The sequence below is a fragment of the Phallusia mammillata genome, chromosome 6 (assembly GCF_965637545.1).
Source record: "Phallusia mammillata chromosome 6, kaPhaMamm4.hap1.1, whole genome shotgun sequence".
NCBI lineage: Eukaryota > Metazoa > Chordata > Ascidiacea > Phlebobranchia > Ascidiidae > Phallusia > Phallusia mammillata.
The window spans coordinates 16006203-16030546 of NC_137257.1; the positions used below are offsets into that span (position 1 = coordinate 16006203).

Sequence of the window (24344 nt, forward strand, 5' to 3'; positions counted from 1 at the left end):
CTGAGTCATCAATTTTAATCACAGAAGACAAGAACATTTTCTGGTATTTTACTCAACGACGTGGTCATTTTCAAAAGCTGGTCGAATATATTGCAGGTTTATTGTCAGTTTTGGCCTTTAATTCAACTCCATGTATTCTGAAAACCGTACTACACTTTGTTAACTACCTAACTCAGACATCAATTTTAATTTGCAAAGACAAGAACAGTTTCTGACATTTTCCCAAAAAAACGTAGTCGTTTTTAAAAGCTAATCGAATAAAATTGAGGTTTATAAGCTGTTTTGGCCAATATTGTAACTACATTGTATTTGCATGCAAGCTGGCCGCGAGTACAAAAGATCGATAGTAAGGTACTTTGAATTTGTCCATCATGCCCCAAAGGCTCAATACAACTGAAGTTATATTAGCCTTTGTGCGCCATAAAACCTTTGTATACTGCCATTGTTCTACTTCTTGCCGACGAGTACAAGCCAATTGAATAAAAGTTGAGTTATAAGGAATATATTTAAAACGACAAACATTGTAATTGCGCAACATAGTAAAACTACAACAACTACATCTTAAAAAACAAAGCACCACGGTTGTCCGAAAAACAAAAACACTTGGCAACTTGCTATTGTTTATGTTTGCCCCGAAGGCTTTCTTTATCACATCGGCTCTCTGTATAAAGTAACTACTATTTGCTGGTACATATTTCGGGTTCTGGGATTCAAGCGGTTGGATTCGGCGACATGGTGGAAATTCAGTCACTAAAAACGGAAAGCAAAAATTCATAAAGTGGATTGAATAATTCCATGCGCCTATGTGGTGGGGCACAAGTAACAGAGTAATATTTTGGCATCTACTTAATTCTGCTTATAATTAGGTTTGTATTTTTCTTACATTTTACTCAAAAGAGATTGGGCTCTATGTAAATCCCGCAAAACTGATTTACATTGTAACAACCCATTCTTGCTAATGTACTCTCATGGGCGGTGCCAACGGTACAACACCCCACTATAACGAAAAAGTAAAACACATTTTGGCGAATTAAAACTCTTGACAAAATGTACAGTTTCCAAAATGGAAGGCTTGAATATGGGATGAAGAAATGCAGAGTTTAAGTCTTTTTAAATGGGGCAAATATTATAACATTGAAAGTGACAAGTCAACCAAAGGAACACCGAATACACGCGCTGATTGTCGATTGGAGGCAAAAAGGAACACGACACAATGCTGATACAAGCAGTTACAGAAAAAATTTGGAACATTTGTTCGACGATAAAATACAGCTCAAAAAAGCAAACACCATTTCTGAGTCGCAGTTGTCTAAATGCAACTCTCGCCTTCACAATGAGAAACTTGCCGTTCAAGGTCAGCCTCATTCACCATGCTTTTCATTTCTACAACCTCGCCATCAAGAGTTCTGTTATTTTGCGAAGGTTCTGCATCTCGTGTTTCAAACAGGACGACCGCGCCGTTAGCGGACACTTGGGTGTCGTATGTTTGCCTCGAGCTGTCTGTGCCCAACCTTTTACGCCGCTTGAACATAGGAAAGCTTCGCAACAAGGCCAGCATGGCTAGACGCTTAGAAATGGCAACATGCTCGTCTGAGTCTAAGCTACTGGGACCTGTGGAGCTCCTGGTGAGAACTCGATGTGTGGGGTCTTTAGGTGCGTTATTGTTATTATGGTTGTTGTTGTTGTGGTTAGGCAGATGTTTTGATTTGTCTGGTGATGGTTTAGCAACGGTATCTGCCAGTTTAACCGTAGTCAAACTGCATGTTGCGTGGTTCACCCCTCGCGTGGGGGATTTTCCTGAGACTGAGCCATTTTTAACGCATTTGTGGTCGATAGAAACAAGCGCAACGTCCCCATTGGTGTTCTGTTGGTCTCCTTCCACATATACTTGTATAGTTTTGCGCCTCTCCTCCTGTCGACTGCCACCGTCTGAGCGTTTCTCAGTGGGTCTCGCTTTTTGCCGGTCGTCCCCATACAAACTGTGTCGGTGTGTTTTGTAAAACGCCTTAGCATCTCTACGAAAGGATCTGAAAAAGAATAAGGGCAATAAATGAAAATGTAGGTCACATTATTTTACAAACCCAAAAATTCCATAAATATTTGTAAACATATTTTGCATTAACTTTACGAAAAAGGGGTTTCAGTAACGTTTCAATTTATTTATCGTGTTTACCTCAAACGGTTATTAATTTTAGATTTATCGAAGGCAATTTTCGCACATCAAGTAGAAACGCCGTCAAAATCAATTTTTAAACATTTTTCACATTAATTAAATAAAGACAACAACGTGTTCAAGCTCACCTATAATTTATTTCTAAAGTTTTTAAATTATAAGTGGTTATCGTAACAAGGACGGATGTGCACAACCATCTAAAAAATGTTCAAAATGGCTACTGCAAAAATCTTGAGCAACGAAAATAGTCAAAAAAATCTTACTTGGTCAAAATGGCGTAGAGGAATGGATTGCAACAAGCATTGAATGGAAAGCAAGCGACCAAAAGGATCTTAGCGGTCGACATCGAAAGCAGGGGAAGCCCCGCAAGCGCGAAGAGCGAGAAAAAACAGATCGGGAAAAAACAAGCAAAATCGGTGAAAACCAGCACAGCCATCCTCTTGGCGACACGAGCGTCGGCTTTTCGGCTGTTCATCACACCGTAACAGCCCTCTCCTCCGCTGTAATAAGTAATATAACGTTGGTTAGTAAATTGGATGTGGATAAAGAGGGCGTTAGTGGGAAGTTGAACCACTAGGGAAATTACTCACTACTTAGGCTTGCTTCTGATTATAATCAGTAGATTATTCAAGATTGAATAATTATTCAAGATTGTCACGTAAAAATTGGAGGGTTAGGCAATATTTGTGGGGAAAATTATACGTGTTTTAAAGTATGAGATTACAAAATACCAAGGTAAATAGCAGTATACAAAGCTAAAAAAGTGTCAATTTTTGCTTAAAAATGTTCTTATATATCTCGGCTTATAGGAAACAGCAGGCCAATGTTAGTGTATTAATGCCTAGTTCACGGACCGAAATGAATTCATGAAAGTATTGCCACTGTCCACGACCACCACATGCCGTACAAAATATTTCTGTACCGTTTTTAATATTTGGGCCCCGAATTTACCAATGCATATTAGACGAAAACTATCAACGGAACATGTTATTATTTACCTGTGAGAAGTTCTTGGTTTAGAATCGTCAGTCTTCTTGCTTTGTCGAAGTTTGAAAAACTCCTTGATTCCCCGTTCGAGCCCATTAGCGGATCTTACTATTGCGTACATTGAAAGATAACTTCCGATCACTATCACAAATGCTACGATGTCAAGTGACAAAAGCGCCGCTACATAAGCTGTGCCTGTAAAATAACAAAGTGTTAGAACATTACTTTACGGAAAACACAATAGAAATGTTTGAATAACAAAAAAATAACAAACAAATGTTGAATAGGTAGTTTTTGCTAAGCTGTTGTAAGGTGGCCTTTATAGGCGCTTTATAATGTTTTTAAAAGGTCTGTAAGTTATCGGATAATCTGGGATCGAATTTACAAAATACGACTTTAGAGTCATAACATACGTGTAAATTACAAATTTTAGGCAACTGTTTCATTAAAGTAAGAAAGTAAGAAACCCACGTAAGACAATAGAAAAACTAAAATTAATGTTAAAAAAGAGATAAAAGTAGAAAAACTGTGCAATTAAACAATGTGCATTTTTATGGAAGACCTTATTTTTCAATGGCATTTCAATTTCTGACTGTTACCAATAAACCAGGCTTAAAATTAGAGCTATTTTTCTTACCTGATGTGGTTCTAACATCCATTGGTAGACAAACTGCAGTTCGTTTGTAACTGTTCACTCCAACAACAGGCAGAGTTGCAAATAAAATAGCAAGCAGCCAGCCAACAAGCATAATGATTCGACCACATTTCAACGTCATCCGTTTGTCAAGCTGGATGGCGTAACGGATTGCATACCTAATAGAAAAATGCATGTTAAAAAATTGGTTTAGACCTAAAAAGCTTATGTCGTTACAATATCTGAAAATGGTGTAATTTGCAAATATTAATTTTGAGTTTAAAAGTACGAAAGTATCGGCAGTCTGATACAAGTCAGTTGCTTGGGAAAAATAAAAGATGCTATTGTGATTTAATCTATTCTAGATGCTTCATATAGGAAAGTTGTTTATGAAATCTCACCAAAATTGGCGAAAAATGACAAATTAAATGGCGGACGTTGTTTTCACACTGTATGAAGCGTTTTTTATTTTTACAACTCTGCAGCTTTTATCGGTCATCGGCTTTTCCTTTTGCTATACACGTTTTGTTTAAGGATTTCTTATCCATGTTAATCTAAAGTCCAGACACAAATGCAGAACCACAGTTTGAAAACACACTTTCGACGAAAATTAACAAAAACATGTGTTTTGAAAAAAAAAAAAAACGTTTCAGGACTAAGAATAAAGTATCAAATAATTGTAAAAAACAAATCATGAACTAAAATGCAAATTCAAATTTGTTTTTACGCTTACCATCGCTCCAGAGAAATGACGCCAAGTGTGTAGACCGAAAGCTGTGACGAAAAAACCGAGAGAAAGCCGATAACGTCACAACCCCCGAACGCTTGCCATTCCACCCCGAACTTATAATATTCCCCGGAGCTTTTGCTGTCCATGGCAGACAGGGCAAGAACGTAAATTCCCATACACAAGTCCGCAAAGGCAAGATTCAAAATCAGGAATTTCGGAACCGAGAGATGGCGCTGTTGAGTCCTCGACTTGTCGACGGCGACCGCGAGCAAAACGAACATGACGAAGAAATTGCCGAAAACAGCCAAAGTTGCGACACCCCATGAAACAACGACCAGTCCTGGGTGTCCTAGCAGGTTTTCGCAGGGATTGAAAACGTCTGGTTGGGGCGAACACTTAACGAGGTTCCTGTACACATGCTCCCTTAAAGTTCCATTTTTGTCACGGTAACACATCTTCGTAACCGTTGCTGAGCCATTGTTTTCGGTTGAGACGGTCGCTGGTCTCCAAGGTTGATTGTTGGGGTCACTACACAAGAATACTTGTTTTTAAACTTACTTCTAAGGCACGAAAATCAGGTTTTTATATAGGCATTTTAATAGGGCCGGTACTAAGAATTTCGTAAATACTTTGAAACTGCGACGACTTTTGTACTGATTAATGGCAGAGAAAAGGCGGTCGTGGTGCATGAGTCATTCGTCGTGCACTAAACAAGCCTGACTGTCCTGCACCTTTATCGACCGATTAAATGTCCCTTGCTATGAAGCTAACTTTGTGCATCTTCTGTTCAAAGCAGTAAAAATTATCACAGCTTTCAAAATTGGAGCTTACTTTATTATTTTTGGTTTTAAAGATGGACAACTTTAAAGTTGATAGTATTAAATTAGCCACTACAAAAATCAGAAATGTTCTGGAGTTTACCAACACAACAAAATATACTCCAATTTGAAAACAACAGATTTATCGCCAAAACGTGCAGTTATTGTCTGCAAATATACGTTCATGTAAATTTACCATGATTTCTGGGCTTGTTGCGACAATATTGCACTAATCAAAATATTTCTTTTTCGAATTTAATTACATCCGATAAGCTGTACACGAGAGTCAACCGGAAGATTAAAACTGTTTTGGCATGTTGACTTGGTTTGTTCACAACAGCAGACTTTGATGATTGCAATTACGTCACTAAGACACGAATTTGTTCGCGCCAATTTGCCGCGGGTCACAAACGGGAAGAATGTTGATTGGAATCTCTCTGGTTGATATACAAGCGTCCGGCTTCAATTAGCTCATAGCGGAAAATGTAGCACTTGTAACAATGCCTAATTCCTTTAATCTTTTTTATGCCTGCGTTTACCGTGAGGTCAAAATTTATACCCAATTTTGCAGCGAGTACCAACAAACATATACGTTACAATAAAATTGTTTTTTGGACAAAACAATTTTGTTTATTATTGCAAGAATATTTTGTAAGACCCGTAAAAAATTGAAAATCGGTAAAAAGTTGGATAGGTTTGGGTCTTTTGCATCAAACGTTTAACAAAAACAACACAAGATTAAAGTGTTGAAACTGCATGCCTAGAACTATTCAAACTTAACAAAACACATCTGTAGATTAAATTAGCTCGTTTAGCAGTTTTAAGCTTGATGTTAGCCTTGGCAACATGCCAAGTGTTCGTTGGAAAGCCTTTCTATACAGCCTACATGCTTAATTATCTTCATAAGATTGGTTTCCCCTTCAATACACACAACGGCTGATCAATCAGGATATTCTTATCGCGGGATGCCGTTATCTTAATGAAGAAAAACTCATTTGTGCTCTTTACCCCTCAAGTGTGATTGAAATTGGAAACCCATAGCAACGCGTGTGGTCTTTAGCTCCCGTTTTCCATTCACCTAAACTCCTGTAGGCAGTAAAACCCCATTATCTCAAATAATGTGTACGGTTCTAATGCCTCCAAAAAATGCCGGTAAAAGCGAAACGAGGGAAAATATTTGAGAAAATTTATTTCCTTCCAACGACAGTCTTTTCTGATTTATACTCCTTATATTTGTTTTTTTTTCGCTGGTTTTTTCATCTAAGTTTACTGCTGTAGTTTTTAAATCAAAGGCGTTTCGCAGGACATTCTACCTTTTGAACGTTCGAGTAATTTAAGTAAAATTACATATGCCAGAAGAGCTCTTTATAAACTTGAGTTCAAGTAATTCTTTCTTTTTACAACTATTCTGGTAACCCTTTCCCCGCACACCTAACGACATGTTGAACATCGTGTTTTTACATTTGTCACAAATTTTCATACATAAATTGTCATGAAATGTGGAATCCATAACGTTTAAACTAACAGCCCATTTGGCCCATTACTCTAAAAAGTTCCTCTACGGTTTTTATAAAACAAGAAACATGGATGGGAATTTTGCAAAAAAGAATTGAATAAAATTTTCAAACCTGTCCCACTTGTCAGTGCTGGAGTCGGTGCCAAAGTTGTAGGAGGTGATATCGCCTGTACCCGCGTAGTCCGTAAGATCGTTTGTCTCTTCACCAGTGAACGAATAATCGTGAAAGATGATGATCGATTCTGGGAAACAGAAATATGATAATGAACTTACGTGATTACTGATCTGGAGGTAACAACTTGGATAATGAAACAATAAACAAATTGAGTAAATTAGTGGAAAGGTTTGTGGAGACCATGATGCTTTTCAATTAGGTAAAGTATATTGACGTCATTTTTAACCTATTCCTCGTTCATGGCAGGGACCCAAATTTCAGATGGCACGTCCTCTCACAAAGGTTAGTGGCGTTTGTCTAACTACTTTGGAGTATAACGGTTGGACCACATATGTCTTAAAATGCATTGAACGAATAAAGTTAGTATTTCCTTGGTTGTTACGCGACACCTCTTTCGCACCTTTTTATCAATCTTTCATATGACTCAATTAGTTATAAACGAGTCAACTGATGTCCCCCCATATCGCTGAAGATGACATGAGCATTTGCCGACCTGTTTGAATAATAAAGTATGTCGCTTTTTACGTCAATTAGGGCCGTTATGTTCCTCATTAAACTTATAAAATTTGTGTACAATCAAGAACACATATTTGTAAGTTAAGAAAAGGTGTTTTATTCCATATGTAACTTTGGCAATAAGCAAGCTCTCAGATTCCCATGCCAATGTATAGAATTTCACAGGGTGCCTTTGCAGATATGCATAACAGTGGTATGTGAATAACAAACTTTTTCGATATAACTTTGAAATCTATACGAAGCAGTAGCAAATGTGGACAAATCAATAATAAATTTTACTTTGTTGACAAATCAATATTAAACCTTACTTTAGGAACAAATCGAAAATGTACAAATTTTACTAATTTTACTTTAAAAACATTCTTTTTTAATTCCGTGAACTTAACATACCGTTATCTATCAGTGGGTTCCAATCGTACGTTGACAAGTCTGAGATAATGTCACCATGGGGAAGTATAGGGAGCATTTCCGGGATTTCAGTGTCATCTGCATCACATGGAACCAATTCATCTTTATCTTCTGATTGGAAAATTGTCCCGAATCCGTATTCCTTGTTTAGGGCACAACAATGGGCTGGGTAGGTCACCTTGGCTTCACGTAAGGACGGTAGACCGTCAGTTTTAAATCGAACTAGATTTGCAGTGTCTGATATGTCCAATATGGAAAGGCTGTCCATCCCCGTTGTTGGTAAACTTGAAATTGCCGTCTGTTGCAAAAACCTAAAAATGAAATAAAAGTTTATTATAATTTTAAGAATTTAGCTTTTTTTTAATCGCTACGCTGTATTTTTAGTTGACCCCGAAAGAGTTCATGCCGAAATATAACCACAAGTTCTGGTTATAGTAAACTGAAGCTTTCAGTACAATCAAATCAGTCCGTGTTTTTCGTTTTGCAATGTAATATAAGTAATATCGATTTCGCTGATTTAATAACATCCCCACTTCTTATTCAAATATATTTATAGCTAAAAAGGTTCATGTACTATTCTGAACAACCTAAAATATAAAATAGTATCTTTGATGCACTCTTTGATGTTGTACCAATCAAAGGTGCATTAGTTTCACCAGCAGTGCAAAATCACAGAAATCTCCATTTTTGCCTGTTTACTGTTTGGAACGCGCTTGGATTTTAATCGTGTTTAACGTTACAACATTCTGGTGTGTGTTTCCTAAACACTAACCACCGTCAGTGGCGCAGCACTCCTAACAATCAAAGCGGATTGCATAACGCCATAAAAGTGATTGTAGATTCGACCCAAATAAATTGCTTCAAGCAAACAATTTATTTACAGTTGAAACTTACGCATATTTATCAACTGTTTGTTGCCACAATATTTGTTTTATATAAGTTTTGTAGAGGATTTATATACATGAAAATGTGTACAAATTGCAAGAATATGTGTACAAATGTCGTACAAAGTATAAAACGTGCGTATATAGAAAGCGACCGTACAAGGTGTGGCATGTTCAAGGTACTTACAATTCGTTAAAATTGTCAATTCCAGAAAAGGCATGTTCTTGTAAATTATCCAGTGCGTCGTTGTAATTCAAGACTCTACAAAAAGATTTTTGATTTAGATTTAGAGCCTTTTGCGTTTGATTAAGAGACATAAGCTTAACGATCAAGGTAATAAAAACTTACAATGTTGTAACCCGACTTCCACGAAAAGCAAAATCCTCCACTTCTTTTAAGTTTGGGTTTGAAACGATTTTTCTGGAATTATATCAAGTATAAGCTATTGCTGCCAGGCATAGTATCAAGTTTATAGAGCTCTTCTGGCAAATGTATATTTCATTCCGACGTTTCGACGTCCTATACAAGACGACCTGTATAGGACGTCGAAACGTCGGAATAAAAATACATTTGCCAGAAGAGCTCTATAAACTTTATATCACGTATAGTGTTCAAAAATGTTGGGTTGGTTCGCATTGCCTTAGACACAGGCAATAAACAACGTTTTGTTTTTAACGAAACGTACCCAAACTGATCAACACAAGACCACCACATAACTTGCATATAGTAAATACATTCTTTGTAGGCGCTTCTACAAATTTTCGACAACTGCATGCCAGCACCAGTGCTACGTTAAAAGGAAAATGTATGTATGTATGTTAAAAAGTGCACTTGATATTGCATAAGCAATTACATAGTTTTTTAAGGAGAATAAATATAACTAAGTTATAGTAACGATTCTTTTTAAGGCCGCGTAACAGGGGCATTAAATCCCTCCCAAACGTAAATAAACATTCTATATAGGAAATCTCTGATGGTTATGGATATCCTAAAGGTGCCAGGCAATTGCAAAGATTAGTCTGACAAATCCGACACCATTAGCGATAAAATCCATCCATTTTTAGAAGCTGGTATACCGCAATGACACTTAAATCGAAAATCGTACCATGCCCTGTGTGTGTCGATGGAACCTCACATTAAGTTATAAGACCCATGCAGTCGCCTTGTTAAAGTCCTAAGTGGGTGCATGGGATTTACCAATACACTATTACAGTCCTTAGCGTAATATATCTACGGGGTTTTTAGCTGGGGTGACGGAAGAAGGGAGTTTATGACGTCAACAATGAGACAATGAACAAATTACGTCATAAACGAAAATGAAATGCCAACAAATTAGGTCATTTTCATTAATATAACGCTGATTTACTTAATGAATCAAATATCGTTCGGAAGCGTAGATACATATCAGATAACAGTAAAGTAATGAAGCACAGCTCTTTAGCTGTTTAAGCAATCAGGAAAAGCCGTGCCATAAATCGGATAGAATGATGTTGTGTGGCAAGTACTTACATTTTCAGCTCCACTGCTGTGATATTAGAAAACGAATCGCGATGGACCTTTACTAATTTGTGGTTGTTTGATATCGTGCTGCAAAACAATAAGCAAGGTTTAAATATAAGAGTCCATCCTTATTTTCATGTATTTCAGTCCATCTTCATATTTTTCATCATCTAAGCAACGTTTCAAAGGGTGACTTTAAAAAGAAACATATATTTGGTGCAAAGATTTTCACTGTAACATGCATTCAATATTCGTTACTTTAAAATGCGACATTCATCTTATGTTGAGGTAAATGACAAAATGTTGGTGTACATTGCTATAACGTGATCTGATCTGTGACTGCATAAGCTAAGCACTGTAACCCGCCACGTTGAAATTGAAAATTATTTTTTGACTTTATTGTTCCTTTTGGCCTACAAAGTGTATACGAACGAAAATCTGAGTGCGTCATGAAGAAAATGGTGGAGAACTATATATGAAACACATCGCAAAAGAAAATGGTAATCTATACTTGGGTATATTTAGACTCTGCAGCTCATAACGAACCGGGTTTACCCCCGGACGTCAATAAAACCAAAGCTTTATCTAGACAGGACGTTTCTCATCGTCGCGACAACTTAATATGTAGACGCATGTTGTCGCTTGTAACCAGCTCTAATATGTTAATAGCCTTGGGACGGCGCCTGGGGATCTTAAGTCTTTAATGCCAGGCGGAGCACTGCGACATACCGCATACGCATTACATCTGTGCTGAAGTCACCGTTGGTGTTTCTCCCTCTACGACAGTCAACGGCACAGGTTTGGTGATGCGCGACAAGGTTTAGTCATCGCCCAAAAGGCTTGTGTTTGCTACTGTGTTTTGCAGGATGACTATGGGGGACTAAAACAGTAACGCCTTGGTTTTATTTGACTGCGATTTCAACAAAAGAGTTTCTTTGCTAAACTTTATATAAAAGTTATTTAAAAAGACTCGTTTTGGGCGCGTTAGCGGTTCGACTGTCTACTCGCTTTTTGTTTTCCACGTAAGTCAATTTAACTTGAGTTGTATTAGGCCAAATACTCAACTGCACTCGATTGTTACTGCTCATAAAACGTCAGCCAAATGGAAAAACTTTATGCGACTTCTGATTTCGCAATCCTTATCTATTCTGTACAATTTGTCTCAACTCCAAAGCAATCTGTTTTACACTTTTGTATAATGTGGATTTCTGTAGGAATTGTACCCGTTTTTATATACTCACATCTTCAGAGGTCGTTCAAATGGACCCGTCAAGCCATTGAAGCCTTGGATCCTTGTGAGGCCAGTCTCCCTTAAAACTCTGCAAAATGAAACAGTGTAACTCATACGCCCTGTTGGTCGGGTTGGATTAGGTTTAATTTAGATAGCAATCTTTTGGGCGAACTTGGTGCTACAGATATACCAGATTATGGACGATTTCCGCGGAGTAAATTTATGGGTGACTATAGCGTTGAAACCTATACGTAATGATATCAAAATTTTTGCTTTCCCATTATACACAATTAATTTGTATCACTCCAAATTTCTTTTCAAGTAATTTGCATGAAGCATGTGATCATAAATTTAATGAAAAGAAATGCAAAAAATGGTTATTAAAAATAAAGCCAAACATTTTTGGCTCTTTTTAAACAAATAAGCGCCAGCAGCCTTCTTAAATGGATGTGGTTTGCTTCAAGCACCACTTTAAAGCACAATGTTTTCATTTAGGCTAAGCATTGCGGTGTACATTTATGTTTCTAAAAACAATAGGTAGTTTTATTAAACTTTAGCATGTGAGTTTTGGATTTACTGCTTAAGTTAAAAACTAAATATGGTTTTGTTTGAAGAAAACTTCTTACACATTTCGAAGATTTGGTGCCCCTTGAAATGCAGATTCAGATATTGTTGTGAGGCTTTGTACGTACTCGATCGTCCTGCAATAAAAACAATGGTGAATAACAACGGTGAAAGATTGATGACTAAAAACACTTAAATTCAAATGAGACTTGAAATTTCCGGCTCATTTGCTTGCCCCCTTTTAGGTTTGGAGGTTAGATTTGTTTTTTGTCATAAGGTTTTTATAACAAAGAAATTAATTTTAAATTAATTTTTGGTTTGTTTGTGGCCATATTTGGAATTAAACGGACGTTCCGACCAACAAAGGCTTGAAATAATTTATGGCTTTTTTAATTTCTGCTTAACGTTATACTCTGCTAATAATTAATATTTATAAGGTAACCATTGTATTGTTCTATGACACTTTACATTAGCGCCTCTAATTTTTTTTACAAAAATAGAGGGTAACATAAAAATTTTGTTTTATTGGTATTTTTTACACCAAAGTACATTTCGGTTGAAATCTTGTCGCAATACCGTGCGACCGTATTTCCATTGATTGTCTTTATTTTATTCTTTCAGTCAAAGAAAGTACAAATATTGATGTAGATAAACCATGGTATTTACAAATTGTAAACCATTGATTTCGATCTCAATAAAAGTTGTTTTATGTCATGTAATTATACCAACCCTAAAATGGTTGAATTGATTGTTAATTAAACTGTCTTCAAACGCAACTTCTGATACATTGGGCAGTGGAATTACCCTACGGGCCACGGCTTAAACGAAGCAAAGTGAAGCGAGTTTACTGATAAGTGATTAGCACTGCAAAAACAAACAATTGCAAGGCCCCCGGCAAAGCGGCTTCGACCACCACTAAGCAAGAATCAAACTTGTTTTAAGGAATATTCACACAAAAAACTGTAGGTTAACTGCACTTACGCCCCAAATTATTTCTCAACATTTTGGGGTTTGTTTTTTCTGCCACAGTATAACCATTCAAAGACTTGATGAGGATACAATAGAATTATAACACTATGGACTTAAAAGTGTTGTATGTGGTACTGTGGCCGAGGAGTGTATACACTCTAATAATATACGCCCTTAACTTTAAACATCATTTCGAATGCTGGTTTCAAACGAGTTTTATCTGATTTCCCGCATTTTTTGTCTCAATTGCGTTAAACTTACGTTAAACATGTCAAATCCCAACTTCCACCAAGGTTATTAACTAAACTCCTTAAATTTAAAATGATTTTTTAATGCGGTTAATTCAGTTTGCTGTTTTGAGACATCTTCGCATGGTTGCTTGGCAATGAAAACAAAGTGTAACTAAGTCCATATAGCCAAGGATTAGATTGTTCACTGCGCTGACTGGTGAACTAATTTTCTGTTCTCGGTCTCCGCGATGTCACTAAAAGTTCGCACCGGTGACAGCAGTCAGCAAACAAATCGAGTGCCTGCCTAGAAGCATTCGCCAATCGCCTGGAAACCAATACAAACTTACTGTACAGGCTGTGAAGGTGCAAAAAAGTGAACAACAATACAACAACAGGAAATTTTAAGAGGACTGACAAATAAGGCCGCTTTGATGCAACCATTAGGCAAGTTTTAAATAGCAGCGTGTTTTCTGAAATACGTTATTCGTGGACTCATTTAATTGTATGATTTTTGCCTTTGAATTTCGTACGTTTAGACTACTATAAAAAACGACAAAAAACATCTTATAAAAATAAAGTCAATATTTTCTGCTCGTTCATGCCGTTGTGTGATGCAAATGACCCGAAATGACTTCTACGGAAACTCAAGCGATTTCGTGATCTGCGGTTTCAAATACGCGTACAATTAGGGTCTAAATTACCTGGCATTGTAAACAAAAACAGCACTCAAAATTGCCCTTAGCTCTTATAGTGTTTATCAGAGCAAACCGGGTAAATATGAAGAAGCTTCACTGCTCAAGGAGCGTAGAGACTTGGGTCGAACAAGGTCAAAACATCAAGGATTTTGTTTTGCTGTCTGCTAAATTTAAAGCACGTTTTGTGCATCACATTAACGCTATTGTTTGCTCCTGTACAGTGCGTTGAAACCACGGATACGTGATGAGATGTGAGACGGTTTCTCTATCTGGTAAAGGATAAGTCTTGTTTACGCCTTCGATTTCGTGTCCCACGCATTTTTCCCGACTTGTAATCCCTGTAAGACCTGACATAAACAATTGCAAATCCGCAATCAAGGCGGTAAAAGGTTTGTATACTTTTTTGCTGAACAACGTCTAAACCGGAATAATCACATGGGTCCCACTGACTTGATGTTAATTTGAACAAGTTACATTGACATTCGATTTTATGGTAATATTGCAAGGCCGGTTTGTATGTCAGGTGTAATCCCTAGAGTTTTAAATCTTAGTTGTTTTAAACGCTTTGTATGTAGTAAATTTACCAATGCATCTAAGTTGTTTGACTCCAATTATAGGCCAGCAGAAATTTCCTTTTTATCCTGCGGTGGGTCTTTCGTGTAAAGGTGCTACTAAGATTGCGTGCGACGCCACAGCATAAAGACTTTAGGCATGGATCCCAGTGTGCAAGCGCCGTGAAACAATATGGTCGGAAGCAGGCACGAAAACATGTAATACGATTATTCGCGGTGGCCCCATTCTCCTCAAATCCTACTCGGCCGAATCGCGTGCTCAAGACCCGCAACAGCACCATATTGTGTTCTATGGTCAAAGTCTGTTGGGGAAAGGGCAATTAACGCCGATGAGATACTGATAGAATCTTGAGTTGTAAGGGTTAAGTCATACCAGGAAGGTTTCTAATTCGAGTGTCAAAAAACCGCTAAACCGGGTCTTCGACGTTAATCCGGCGTCCTTAACCTTTTTGTATTGGCGATGTGTTGAACGTGAACAGTTGCTGGTAAGAATAAAAGCACTATCTTGTTTTACGGTATGGGTTACACCTGACCCTTGACACGTTACCCAAACCAGGTGGCATGTTTACTGAAACTGACAGATGCTGTTGCGCTTCAAAACAATACACAGGAAAACTTCTTGGGAGTTATATATTCTACACCTCGAAGAAACAATAAAGCCCAACATTATGCAAAAACTTGAACAACTCCTGCCACTATCTAGGGATTTTCTATGCGGATCCTATACATCAAAATATTAATATGCAAATTGAATAGTTTTCCGGTATGAAATTATTGAGCGTTCTATTCCTCACGTACATAAGCGGTTTTTCCAAAGCTTACACAAGATTACAATTTTCGTATAAACCGGCCGATTAATTTTTACCAATGTTATTGTACCAATCCAATAAATGTCCAAAGTCCAAGGTTTAGTTAGCGCCCGTTTAAATGTCAACTGCGGCTCTACATTAAGATAAGGTGTTCCTGCGGTGTGGTACACAACCGATCATGAACCACCTGCGCAAGTTCATCATGCAGCGGATTTGTCTCTCCTGTAAAACTTTATCCTATCAACTGCATAAAGTCCATTTCGTTCCGCCGTGAAACCGTTCACGAAGCCTCGACATTCCACCTTACTCTATCATCCGCGTTATATCAAGGCATCTCATTGTATACGTGCCCTGCCCACCAGTCAACAAGATGGTTTGGGTAATGAGTCAAAGTACTTTGTGTTTACCCGCTATTGTGTTGAATGCAATTAAATCGTGTTTCTTGTCTTAATAAATAAAATACTAATTATTGGGCGGTTAGCCTTGCGCAAACCTAAAATGACTTTGTGCACAACAATAAAATATATTTTTGATACTTTGTGTTTCAGCTTACCACAAAAACAGTTGACCAGTTTTTATCTTCAAAAAGTGTCACAATTATGTAACGTGGTAACATGAGTTGTTGTGAAACTCACATAAACAAGAAATACCACATTTGTCCACTACTTAAACCTATAGCTGTATTCTGTGGGATGTTGGTGCGATAATTAATTGGCGTTGCAAAACCTTTGAGGAAACACCATCAATAAGGATCTGAAAGCCGAACGTGCCAATGTAAAGTTCAATTTTTCACCCCAGTAAATTCGGGAGCCAAAGGGCGAAGCTCCAGCACTGTTTATTTGTTTCACGTCTTTGGATGTGTTAAATACAAAGGCCCAAAATAGCTGAAATATTTACTGGCGTTTTTTCAGTACTTGCTACATACTCTGAAGCTTTTATTAGCTAAATGATCTTCTTCAATCTGAACACTTTGGTTTCATAACGATATCCATGCGGTTAAGTGCAAATTACGTGACAAATTCTTGTACAAATCCCCAATTTTACCCATCTGTTATAATGTTCTTTATAACAAAGTAAACTAAAGCAGAATCTTCAGGAAACCCAAAAAGTCTGCTCCTAAAACCGAAATATGAAAGTGCAAAGGTCCAAGTTATGTTCTCGTAAAACACAATATAGATGTGTTTGACTTCGTTTCGGATTAAAGTCAAAAACCTACACGAAGAAGGGAATCTACTTAAACGAGGTAATAGCCTAAAAATCTTGTAACGGATTCTAATCAGTGTTTACAAGGCACATTTGAACACCTGTTTTGACACCACACGTTTAGAGAAGCACTATTTATAAGTGTTGTCGGGCGTTAATCGTTCCGGGCCCGACGTTGCGGAATGCGCTAAACTAAGACGTGAAACAAACACCGGCTCATGCAAGTATATATTTGAGGTTAGACAATGTACACTTACACAGTTTGGAGCTGGCGAAATCCCGAGAAAGTCTTGGCTTCAATTCTCCGCAGAAGGTCGTCGTAAGAGATTGTGCTAAAAAGACATAAAAACGGAAGTGAGTGACCGGATTTTCTGAGAAGTTACAGCCTGTTTTAGATGTTGCAAACGGGATGACCATTTATCACAGAGTATTTGCGGTGGCGATTTGTGTGTCTTACTACGGGATCGGGAGGAATCGAATTATCCGCGCGGGCGCTGGGCAAAACCGCTGCGGTGGGTTTCATGGGCTGTTACTGGCGACTTTCTAATAAAACGTGACTGGCTAAATACGAGCGAACTTGCAGCGACAACAAACAATTCCGCGACGATGCGACCGGCCGTAAAACAAAAAAGCCACAACTCGAAAAACAAAGAGCTCCAGGCGAGAATTAAAATGCGAGAGTGGGTGTGTTGTGATCCAGATTACAGGCGATTTCCGTCAAATACGACGTCGCCGTATGCATCTGCGAGATAGATCATTCACTGCTGTGCTGTCAGGCTACACCCGCCAACACAACGGCCACATATACCTTGTGCTCGCAGACAAATAACGCGCATGCAAGAGCAAGTGCTTTGATCCTATTTAAGTCTGTAAACTTCGCAAAGACAAGTGCACACAAGATTAGGTTTCTGTTAAGCTTGTGCTGGCATCTCGAGCCGCCTTGTTTGCGCTTAATGAATGCCACAGGTGCATGGAACGGACTTGGAACCAAAAATCGGCACGTTTCGGGTGATTTTTGGAGGTCGGTTGACCAAACATGAGGAAAACGATTTTAGATTTCCACGAAACCTGCCATAATTGTCGGTGATTGAGTTGTGTTATCAGCCTGATTCTGAGCCGCGACGTCGCTTAAAATCGCAGCGACAAAGTGTGGAAATGGCAACGTGTTCACTCTGTACCTTGCGCTAATAACCAGGTAACGGCGATTTAATTTGACTTGTAACGAGAGGTGGGTATAATATTGCGAGTTACAAGACATAACAATTTGCTGTGGTTAGTGATGAGAATTACATCATTATCGCTTGCTCGGTGAATGCACGTGCGCATCGGACAAGACCCCCATTAACCCCTCTTCCGCGCTAGGACAATTATACGAGTCTTTGATAAAGCAAATCATTTCCAAGTAAGTCTTTGATCAAGGTGTTTCAAAGTATAAGACATATCAAAAACATTCATGCGCTTTTAATGTTATTATTAGCTTCAGCATGGGTCAATGGCGCTTTTTATTAATAATATTTTTTTTTTAAATTTAAGACAACAATGTTTCAACTTGGCTTAACTAACTGAGAAAAAGAATTAGTTTCAAAATTTGAGTGTTCAACGCGAATGCTTGAAGTCTTTAAACTTCTTGGTTTTTGCCCTTTTTTTCTTCACTTTGAAGATGCTTTATGTAACACACATGCAATTTAATTCCCCACTTGAAACGATCTTCTTTAAATTTATTTTTCCAACTACGCCCTAAATTTTATCTCCAACCGGTAAAGAATGATCCCGCGATTAAAAAAGTTACAAGCGTTTAAACTTTGCGCCCTTATAGAATTAATGCTGACTATGGTATTTACGGGGTTTTATTGCCAATCTCCGTTTAACCTCACAAGGGCGTCTACATAGACCTGCTTCAACGTTGGCATAAGGGACGGACATACACGATCTAATTTTAGGGTCACCAGAGATGAAATGTTATCGAAGATGATAAACTGATGGATACGTAGGCATGACGATGAAAAATATTTGCTCGAATTGCGATAAGAAGATTTTACGACAATACGTCAGATATCTTGGTTTAAGGGTCCGGAATTCAGGCGACTAAATGTCTTATCGAACTAAGTCTTGGCGATACGTACTTTAATCTGATTGGACAAGGGTACCAGATTGCAAAACGTAACTGTTGATGTATTTGTGTGAACGTTAGACTCTTATAACTTGATTTTGGCATCTTTTTTTTACTATTAAGCTAAATTTTAATGTATGAGCCAAATTCTGAAAGCGACAATAAATATGCCACATTCGTTTAACATTTTTATCTCCTGTATGAAATTGTTTCAAACAAAAGCAAAGTTTGTGCCATATAGAGGAGAATATTCTTTCGGTTTACCTTTTTGGTGTTACGCTGCGAAAAGGGGCTTTGAATTAATTTATTCAACAACCTTCAATATGCGATCGATTAAATACGAAAACCCTCTTAAAGTCTGAATATAACAAGGTTGCATACAAAACGAGCTAAACGACTTATGCAGTCACGGTAGAAACCCATATGAGCGAAAGACAATCCTGAGGGAATTGTCCCTTTTCGCTTGTCACTTCAATTTACGCAACTTACTAACCGCTGTATAAATTATCAAGTTGTATTCAAACAATATTGTCTTGTTGTGTTTCACACTTAAAAATCTGACGGTATGATTGGTAATTATTAAAGCTGTTTTATTAGTTTTATTGTTGTCAGCGAGTTTCCAGCAACTGTTGGCTACGACGGATACCCATATTCGATAAACAGGACAAGTTAAGTTATTATTCGATCTGTCGAATGTGCCAAAAACTACTTCATATATCTTGATTTTAAAAGACGTTTAAAGCAAATGTTTCAATGAACAAAAATGAAGGGAAAATATATTTTTTGGAAAGGTGAACGGTTTTAATGTGCCCTTTGACCTATAGAGACTTGGAAAAACAGAGTGTACGTGCACGCTAGCACACATCAAACAAAACAACTACCAACACACGCAAGGAGGAAGTGTTCGAAATTAAAAAGGCCGCAATATTACCAGGGTGACAAGCGTTGTAAGGTTAACCACTTTTATTGACCCCGTAACACGATCAGAAGTTAACTTGTTTTTGAATGGGAGGATTTTTAATCAGGCGGAGAAAAAGCCAACGTTTCAACCAAAATTTTATTTTTAGTTTCACCAACAACTGGGAGTACACCAAGGTTTTAAAGATTATTAGCTTGGGAAACAGCTGAAAAGATTAGAAGTCACTGGCAAGTAGATCCATATGCACAACTATAATAATTGTTGCTCTGATGAAAGTAATAATTCAAGGGCCCTAACACGACTGGTCGCAATAATTGAACGGCAAACAAAGGCTTTTGACAACCTTTTAAACAGGCTGTGTAACCTTTGCATGTGACCCAGTCCTTGCTTATCTTGGTTTATTTGGTAGCAATTCATGGCGCCTAGTCAGAAATATGCAACTACTGATTTCATCGAAGGTCTAGCTCATTGGGAAGTAATATTTCCAAGTACCAAGATTGCAAAACACTTACAAGTCAAGAAGTGGGGAAAATTGCGTCCGATTCAATGAAGTTTCTTTGAGGACTTCAATCGTTGTGTACTCCAACGCCCTGCAAAGAACATATTTTTTTCTTATTATTATCAAGCTAACTGACAACGGTATAGTATTCTAAATTAGGTGTGAATCTATAATTTGCCTTTGTGGATATCCAGGTCAAATTTTTGCACGAAGGAAAAGTCGGGTGTATATGCTGTAATAACAACTACAGATTAGCGGGTTAATTCTTGGAAAATGTCGACTGCATTTGAACAAACTATACATGTAAGACCAACTGATTATTCTTTTGAATATGTCAAAATATCCAATCTGTTTGAGTTGAGCTTTGTTTAAATTTTCTGTTTAAATTGAGTGATGCCTAAATGTATTTGTTTGAGATTTACAAAGCATATGATTTACGTTTACTTAATACCTTTGTGCGTTTTTTTTTTAAATTGTTTACGTAATTGCCAAATATTTATGACCTTACGTTTCCTGTTGCGACAACCAAGGGAGTTTTAACACATGATTATATTTTATTCTATGCTCTAAATTTAGACTTGAATCCACTTTGAGGCGACAAGAGAGCATGCAAAAGGATCAAACCCTAATAGCTTTCTACCACAAACTCTTTATGATTGATAGGAGATCAATGACAACGTGTTGTAATTTCAATAATTTATAACTCCTGGCTAAAGCCAAATACTGATGTATTTGAATCCAAAGTTTATCCAAAGTCCAAAGTCCTAAATCCAAAGCATGTTTAAGTATATTAATTGGAAATAACCAAGAATAGTAAGCAATTTAAAATATGCAGAAGGGCTTAGAACCCCAAAGCATGAATGATCCAAAGCCTTCTGCAAACAGCCTGACATGTTTTAATTAAAACCAAGCTAAGGTGCCAAATCTGCGTGATTTGCCAGCCATAAGACTCAGAACCGCTCGTCTTGTTAGGTTAAAACCGAATTTCACGGCGGATTTTTGTCAGACCAAAGCGCATTACACACCGCTGTAGACTGTAGAGCGCACGTACTACACCATTAGGTTTATCTGATCTGTAAACAAGCGAATTAGAAGCAAGTGTAATAAATTGTACCGGCTTAAGCTGAAATTCCACTAGACAACCAAAAGATGCTACTTATTCCTTGAAGTCCAACACAGCTTATATAGTGGTTAGATAAATAAACTCGCATACTTCGTTTCGCGTTTTAATGCCACTTTGAAAAATAGCAATTTAAATTCTAATTTTACAATTCAAATTCAATATTTACTTTAAAATTCGGAGCCAATCCGTAGCGTCCTAAAACAGATTAAGCGCAATGTGAATTTTGGAATATCCGCGCCTTGCTTATTTTAAAAGTTGTAAAAAATGGACTTAATAACTTAGATGAAATTGACATGTTTTATAATTTAAAAAAATTTGCGCCTTAATTTTTTAAAATTGTGAAAAATATTTTCAAAATTTTCGATGTTTGTTAAACCAAGCTCGCAGCATCTTAAGGTTAAGTGTCAAGTTCATGGGTCAATAAGGTTTACCAAATCGCGTTAGTTTGCCTACAAACATTTTGTTCGCAGCGTTATACGAAACACGCTTTTGTGGCAAGGAGTAGCTGTGAAAAATGTCAAGCCTTTTCTCCGGAGGATGGTTTTAGCACCTTTTACATGTTTCACCGATTATCTCCGCAACAGACAAAGAAGCATCTTTAGTAAATGGAAGTTAAACTCTTAATTCTCCGTACCACTTTGTGTTTGTTTTAGGAACCTTGTCGAATTCGCTACGGACACGCAGATTTTCGACAACGACAAATTAAAAATTGCAAATTATTTATTTTCCGTATATTTTACACGCTTTGGGAGAATTATTCCTTGGTTGGTATTAAAAAAGAAGCAAGTTTGTGTTTAGGTTTGTGGACATATGCACCGAAGGAGAAAAGTTACTTGGCACCAGCAAAGTAAAAATCAAATTATATTCCATTTTGCTAAGCGATTTTATCACAAGGGTTTAGCCAAGGCGCCGGTGTCCTTTATGCATGAATACTCAGGCATGTGCACACACAAGTGCCTGCTTGGTATCTACCGGGCAGCAAAACTCTGACCGGCACACAGCGAGCTACGATAGTTTTATTATGTGGCATGAAACTAAACCTGAAATAAAAATAGATTTTAGGCAGAGTATCAAACACAATAAATCGTTTTGTTCTGTTCCTATACCAAACCGAAAGTGTGCGTGTAGCTACCAATTCTTGCGTTAGGCACGTCTGTTTTCATGAACGCCAAACGCTTATCTTTCACAGCAGTTGAAAATGGACTCCCAATGTGTGATTTTTCGTATTAGGGAGTTAACGAAAGGATTGCAACGAAGCGCCACAGGTTTTAAAAATAGTTTCGTGGTGACTTTGGCCTCGGATCAAATTGCAGTAAGCCTATAGCGACGAGCGAAACGGTTGCAAGCCACAATTTGACTGACAGCGTCCTGTGGGGTTGGTGGCATGAATTGGCGGCATTATAGGAAAGAACCGCACGTTTGGTTAGGTTTACATGGAGGATTACATGGCGTTGGCAATAGTTGAAAAACGTTTTTGCTTAAGGTAATGACGTCTTCTTTCGTGAAACTGAAGTTGGCAGCTTATTTTCAGTTTATAACTTTTCATAACAGTCTTATAATAACAAAGCGATAATCGTAATTGACGTGTCGAAACTCTAGCAAAATTATATGAAACGTAAATCGATGAAAACTCGCAGTTATGGCATGTTTCTGAAGCTCACTGGAAACGTATGTACTTTGGCAGTCCTAAGATCGATTAGTTTGCACATGCACAATCATGAGAAAAAACAATGCCATGGATATATTTTGATACTTACAGTTGGACAATGCTAATTGGAAAGTTCTTCGGCAAGGAATCAAGTTTTGTGCACTTTACGTTGATATGTTCATCTGAAAATGTGTTCATAAACTTTAGTAAGTGTTACGATACAGAAAAATACTCTGAGTGATTTTTTTCGTGGTTTCATAGTTTCCTATACGCAATAAATAAAGCATATCAACGATTTTCTTCAACCTTTTTAGCTATAGTGGCGATTTCTTAAATGCTACTCAATGGCGTTCCCTATCACAGTCGCTACTGCATTGGAAATTGTATTATGTGACAAAGCGATTAAAGTCGTTTACTCACTTGCGAGGCTTCCGGTTTTACAACAGCAGGTCTTAGGTAAATCGGGGCACAAACTTCGGCTTGCGTTGATTCCTGGACAAATCTAAAATAAATTGTTAACGTTAAAAATTTTGCGTAAAAAATCCAAGGTATGAAACAAGTAGACATATAAATATAATATGTAGTGTTGTATCGTTTTTTTTTACATTTCCATTTTTGTCGTGAAAGAACATTTAAACAATTTATTTTTTTATCTTGGCTTGTGTTGTTATGTCATCCACACAGAAAAAAACAGTTTAACGTTTAGCTTTCTGCGCAGTTTGTAAAGCCCATCAAACGTGTGGCTTAAGATGTTAAATTTTGCGAGATGAAATGAATCATTTGTCTATTTTCGATTACTACACTGGCTTATAAAGCATTCTTTACCTGTGAAACGATTCGTGGTGATCCAGCATCTGTCGGAAAAATACAAAACAGAATTGCCGCCAGAACGAGCGTTATACTTCGATGCATGATTGGTTTAACCGGCAAATGTTGGATGTTTTGGGGGTCGCGTTTTTGGCCTTTCAAGCAACAGAATCACCCATAACGTAACAAAACGTAAGTATGAACTTGATAATTAAATGTAATATTTATTAGCACCTGAAATAGCAGAAGACGAGTTGTAGTTTAGATATGGAAAAATCACCAAAACTGACTGCAAACGGTTCTAAACAATTTTTGTATTTTAAACATTATCGTTTTCTGTCTTTTGATCATAAAAATCAAGATTCTAAAAAAAGGTTCCGAAAGACTTGCTCGCAGCCATTAGTACTCACTACTACTACCAATACTACATAAACTGTAAACAAACTTTGAAAGCCGATACCCGCGTAACAAAAAAGTAAACTACTAAAGCGCATACAAACCACAATCTGTTATTAAGTCAAGTACCATTGAGTCTTTCTTCAAGCTACTGCTTATACTAACCAAAATCTTACCACACACAAGCTACCTACGAACCATTCATTGATAGGGCGAAGATTAACCTA

The 24344-nt window shown here is 37.5% G+C and overlaps 1 protein-coding gene across 2 annotated transcripts; it reads right to left on the reverse strand.

The window, feature by feature from the left end:
* Window positions 1-486: 486 nt before the first annotated feature.
* Window positions 487-23950, reverse strand: LOC145232548 (lutropin-choriogonadotropic hormone receptor-like). Of its 2 annotated transcripts, none has more exons than XM_080097193.1 (17): window positions 23740-23950; window positions 23335-23416; window positions 23024-23096; window positions 20157-20234; window positions 16873-16947; window positions 12200-12274; window positions 11584-11661; window positions 10352-10429; window positions 9191-9262; window positions 9029-9103; window positions 7940-8268; window positions 6980-7100; window positions 4528-5052; window positions 3798-3973; window positions 3172-3355; window positions 2437-2673; window positions 487-2027 (listed from the first exon to the last, which is right to left on the reverse strand). In XM_080097193.1, the coding sequence occupies exons 1-17, from the start codon at window positions 23824-23826 to the stop codon at window positions 1310-1312; spliced, it is 3063 nt and encodes a 1020-aa protein (XP_079953319.1). In that variant the 5' UTR covers window positions 23827-23950; the 3' UTR covers window positions 487-1309. The 2 variants fall into 2 exon arrangements, with proteins under 2 accessions (XP_079953319.1, XP_079953318.1); XM_080097192.1 differs by having other exon boundaries at window positions 6971-7100.
* Between the last annotated feature and the right edge of the window lie 394 nt (window positions 23951-24344).

Bases quoted from the DNA above. Each gene is read 5' to 3' on its own strand.
- LOC145232548 (XM_080097192.1), bottom strand. From the start codon at position 23,826: ATGCATCGAAGTATAACGCTCGTTCTGGCGGCAATTCTGTTTTGTATT. The intron at 16,948-20,156 runs GTAAGTGTTTTG...ATGTCTTTTTAG, and splicing joins TTTTCCCCACTTCTTGACTT to CACAATCTCTTACGACGACC. The intron at 3,356-3,797 runs GTAAGAAAAATA...GTTATTTTACAG, and splicing joins GGATGTTAGAACCACATCAG to GCACAGCTTATGTAGCGGCG.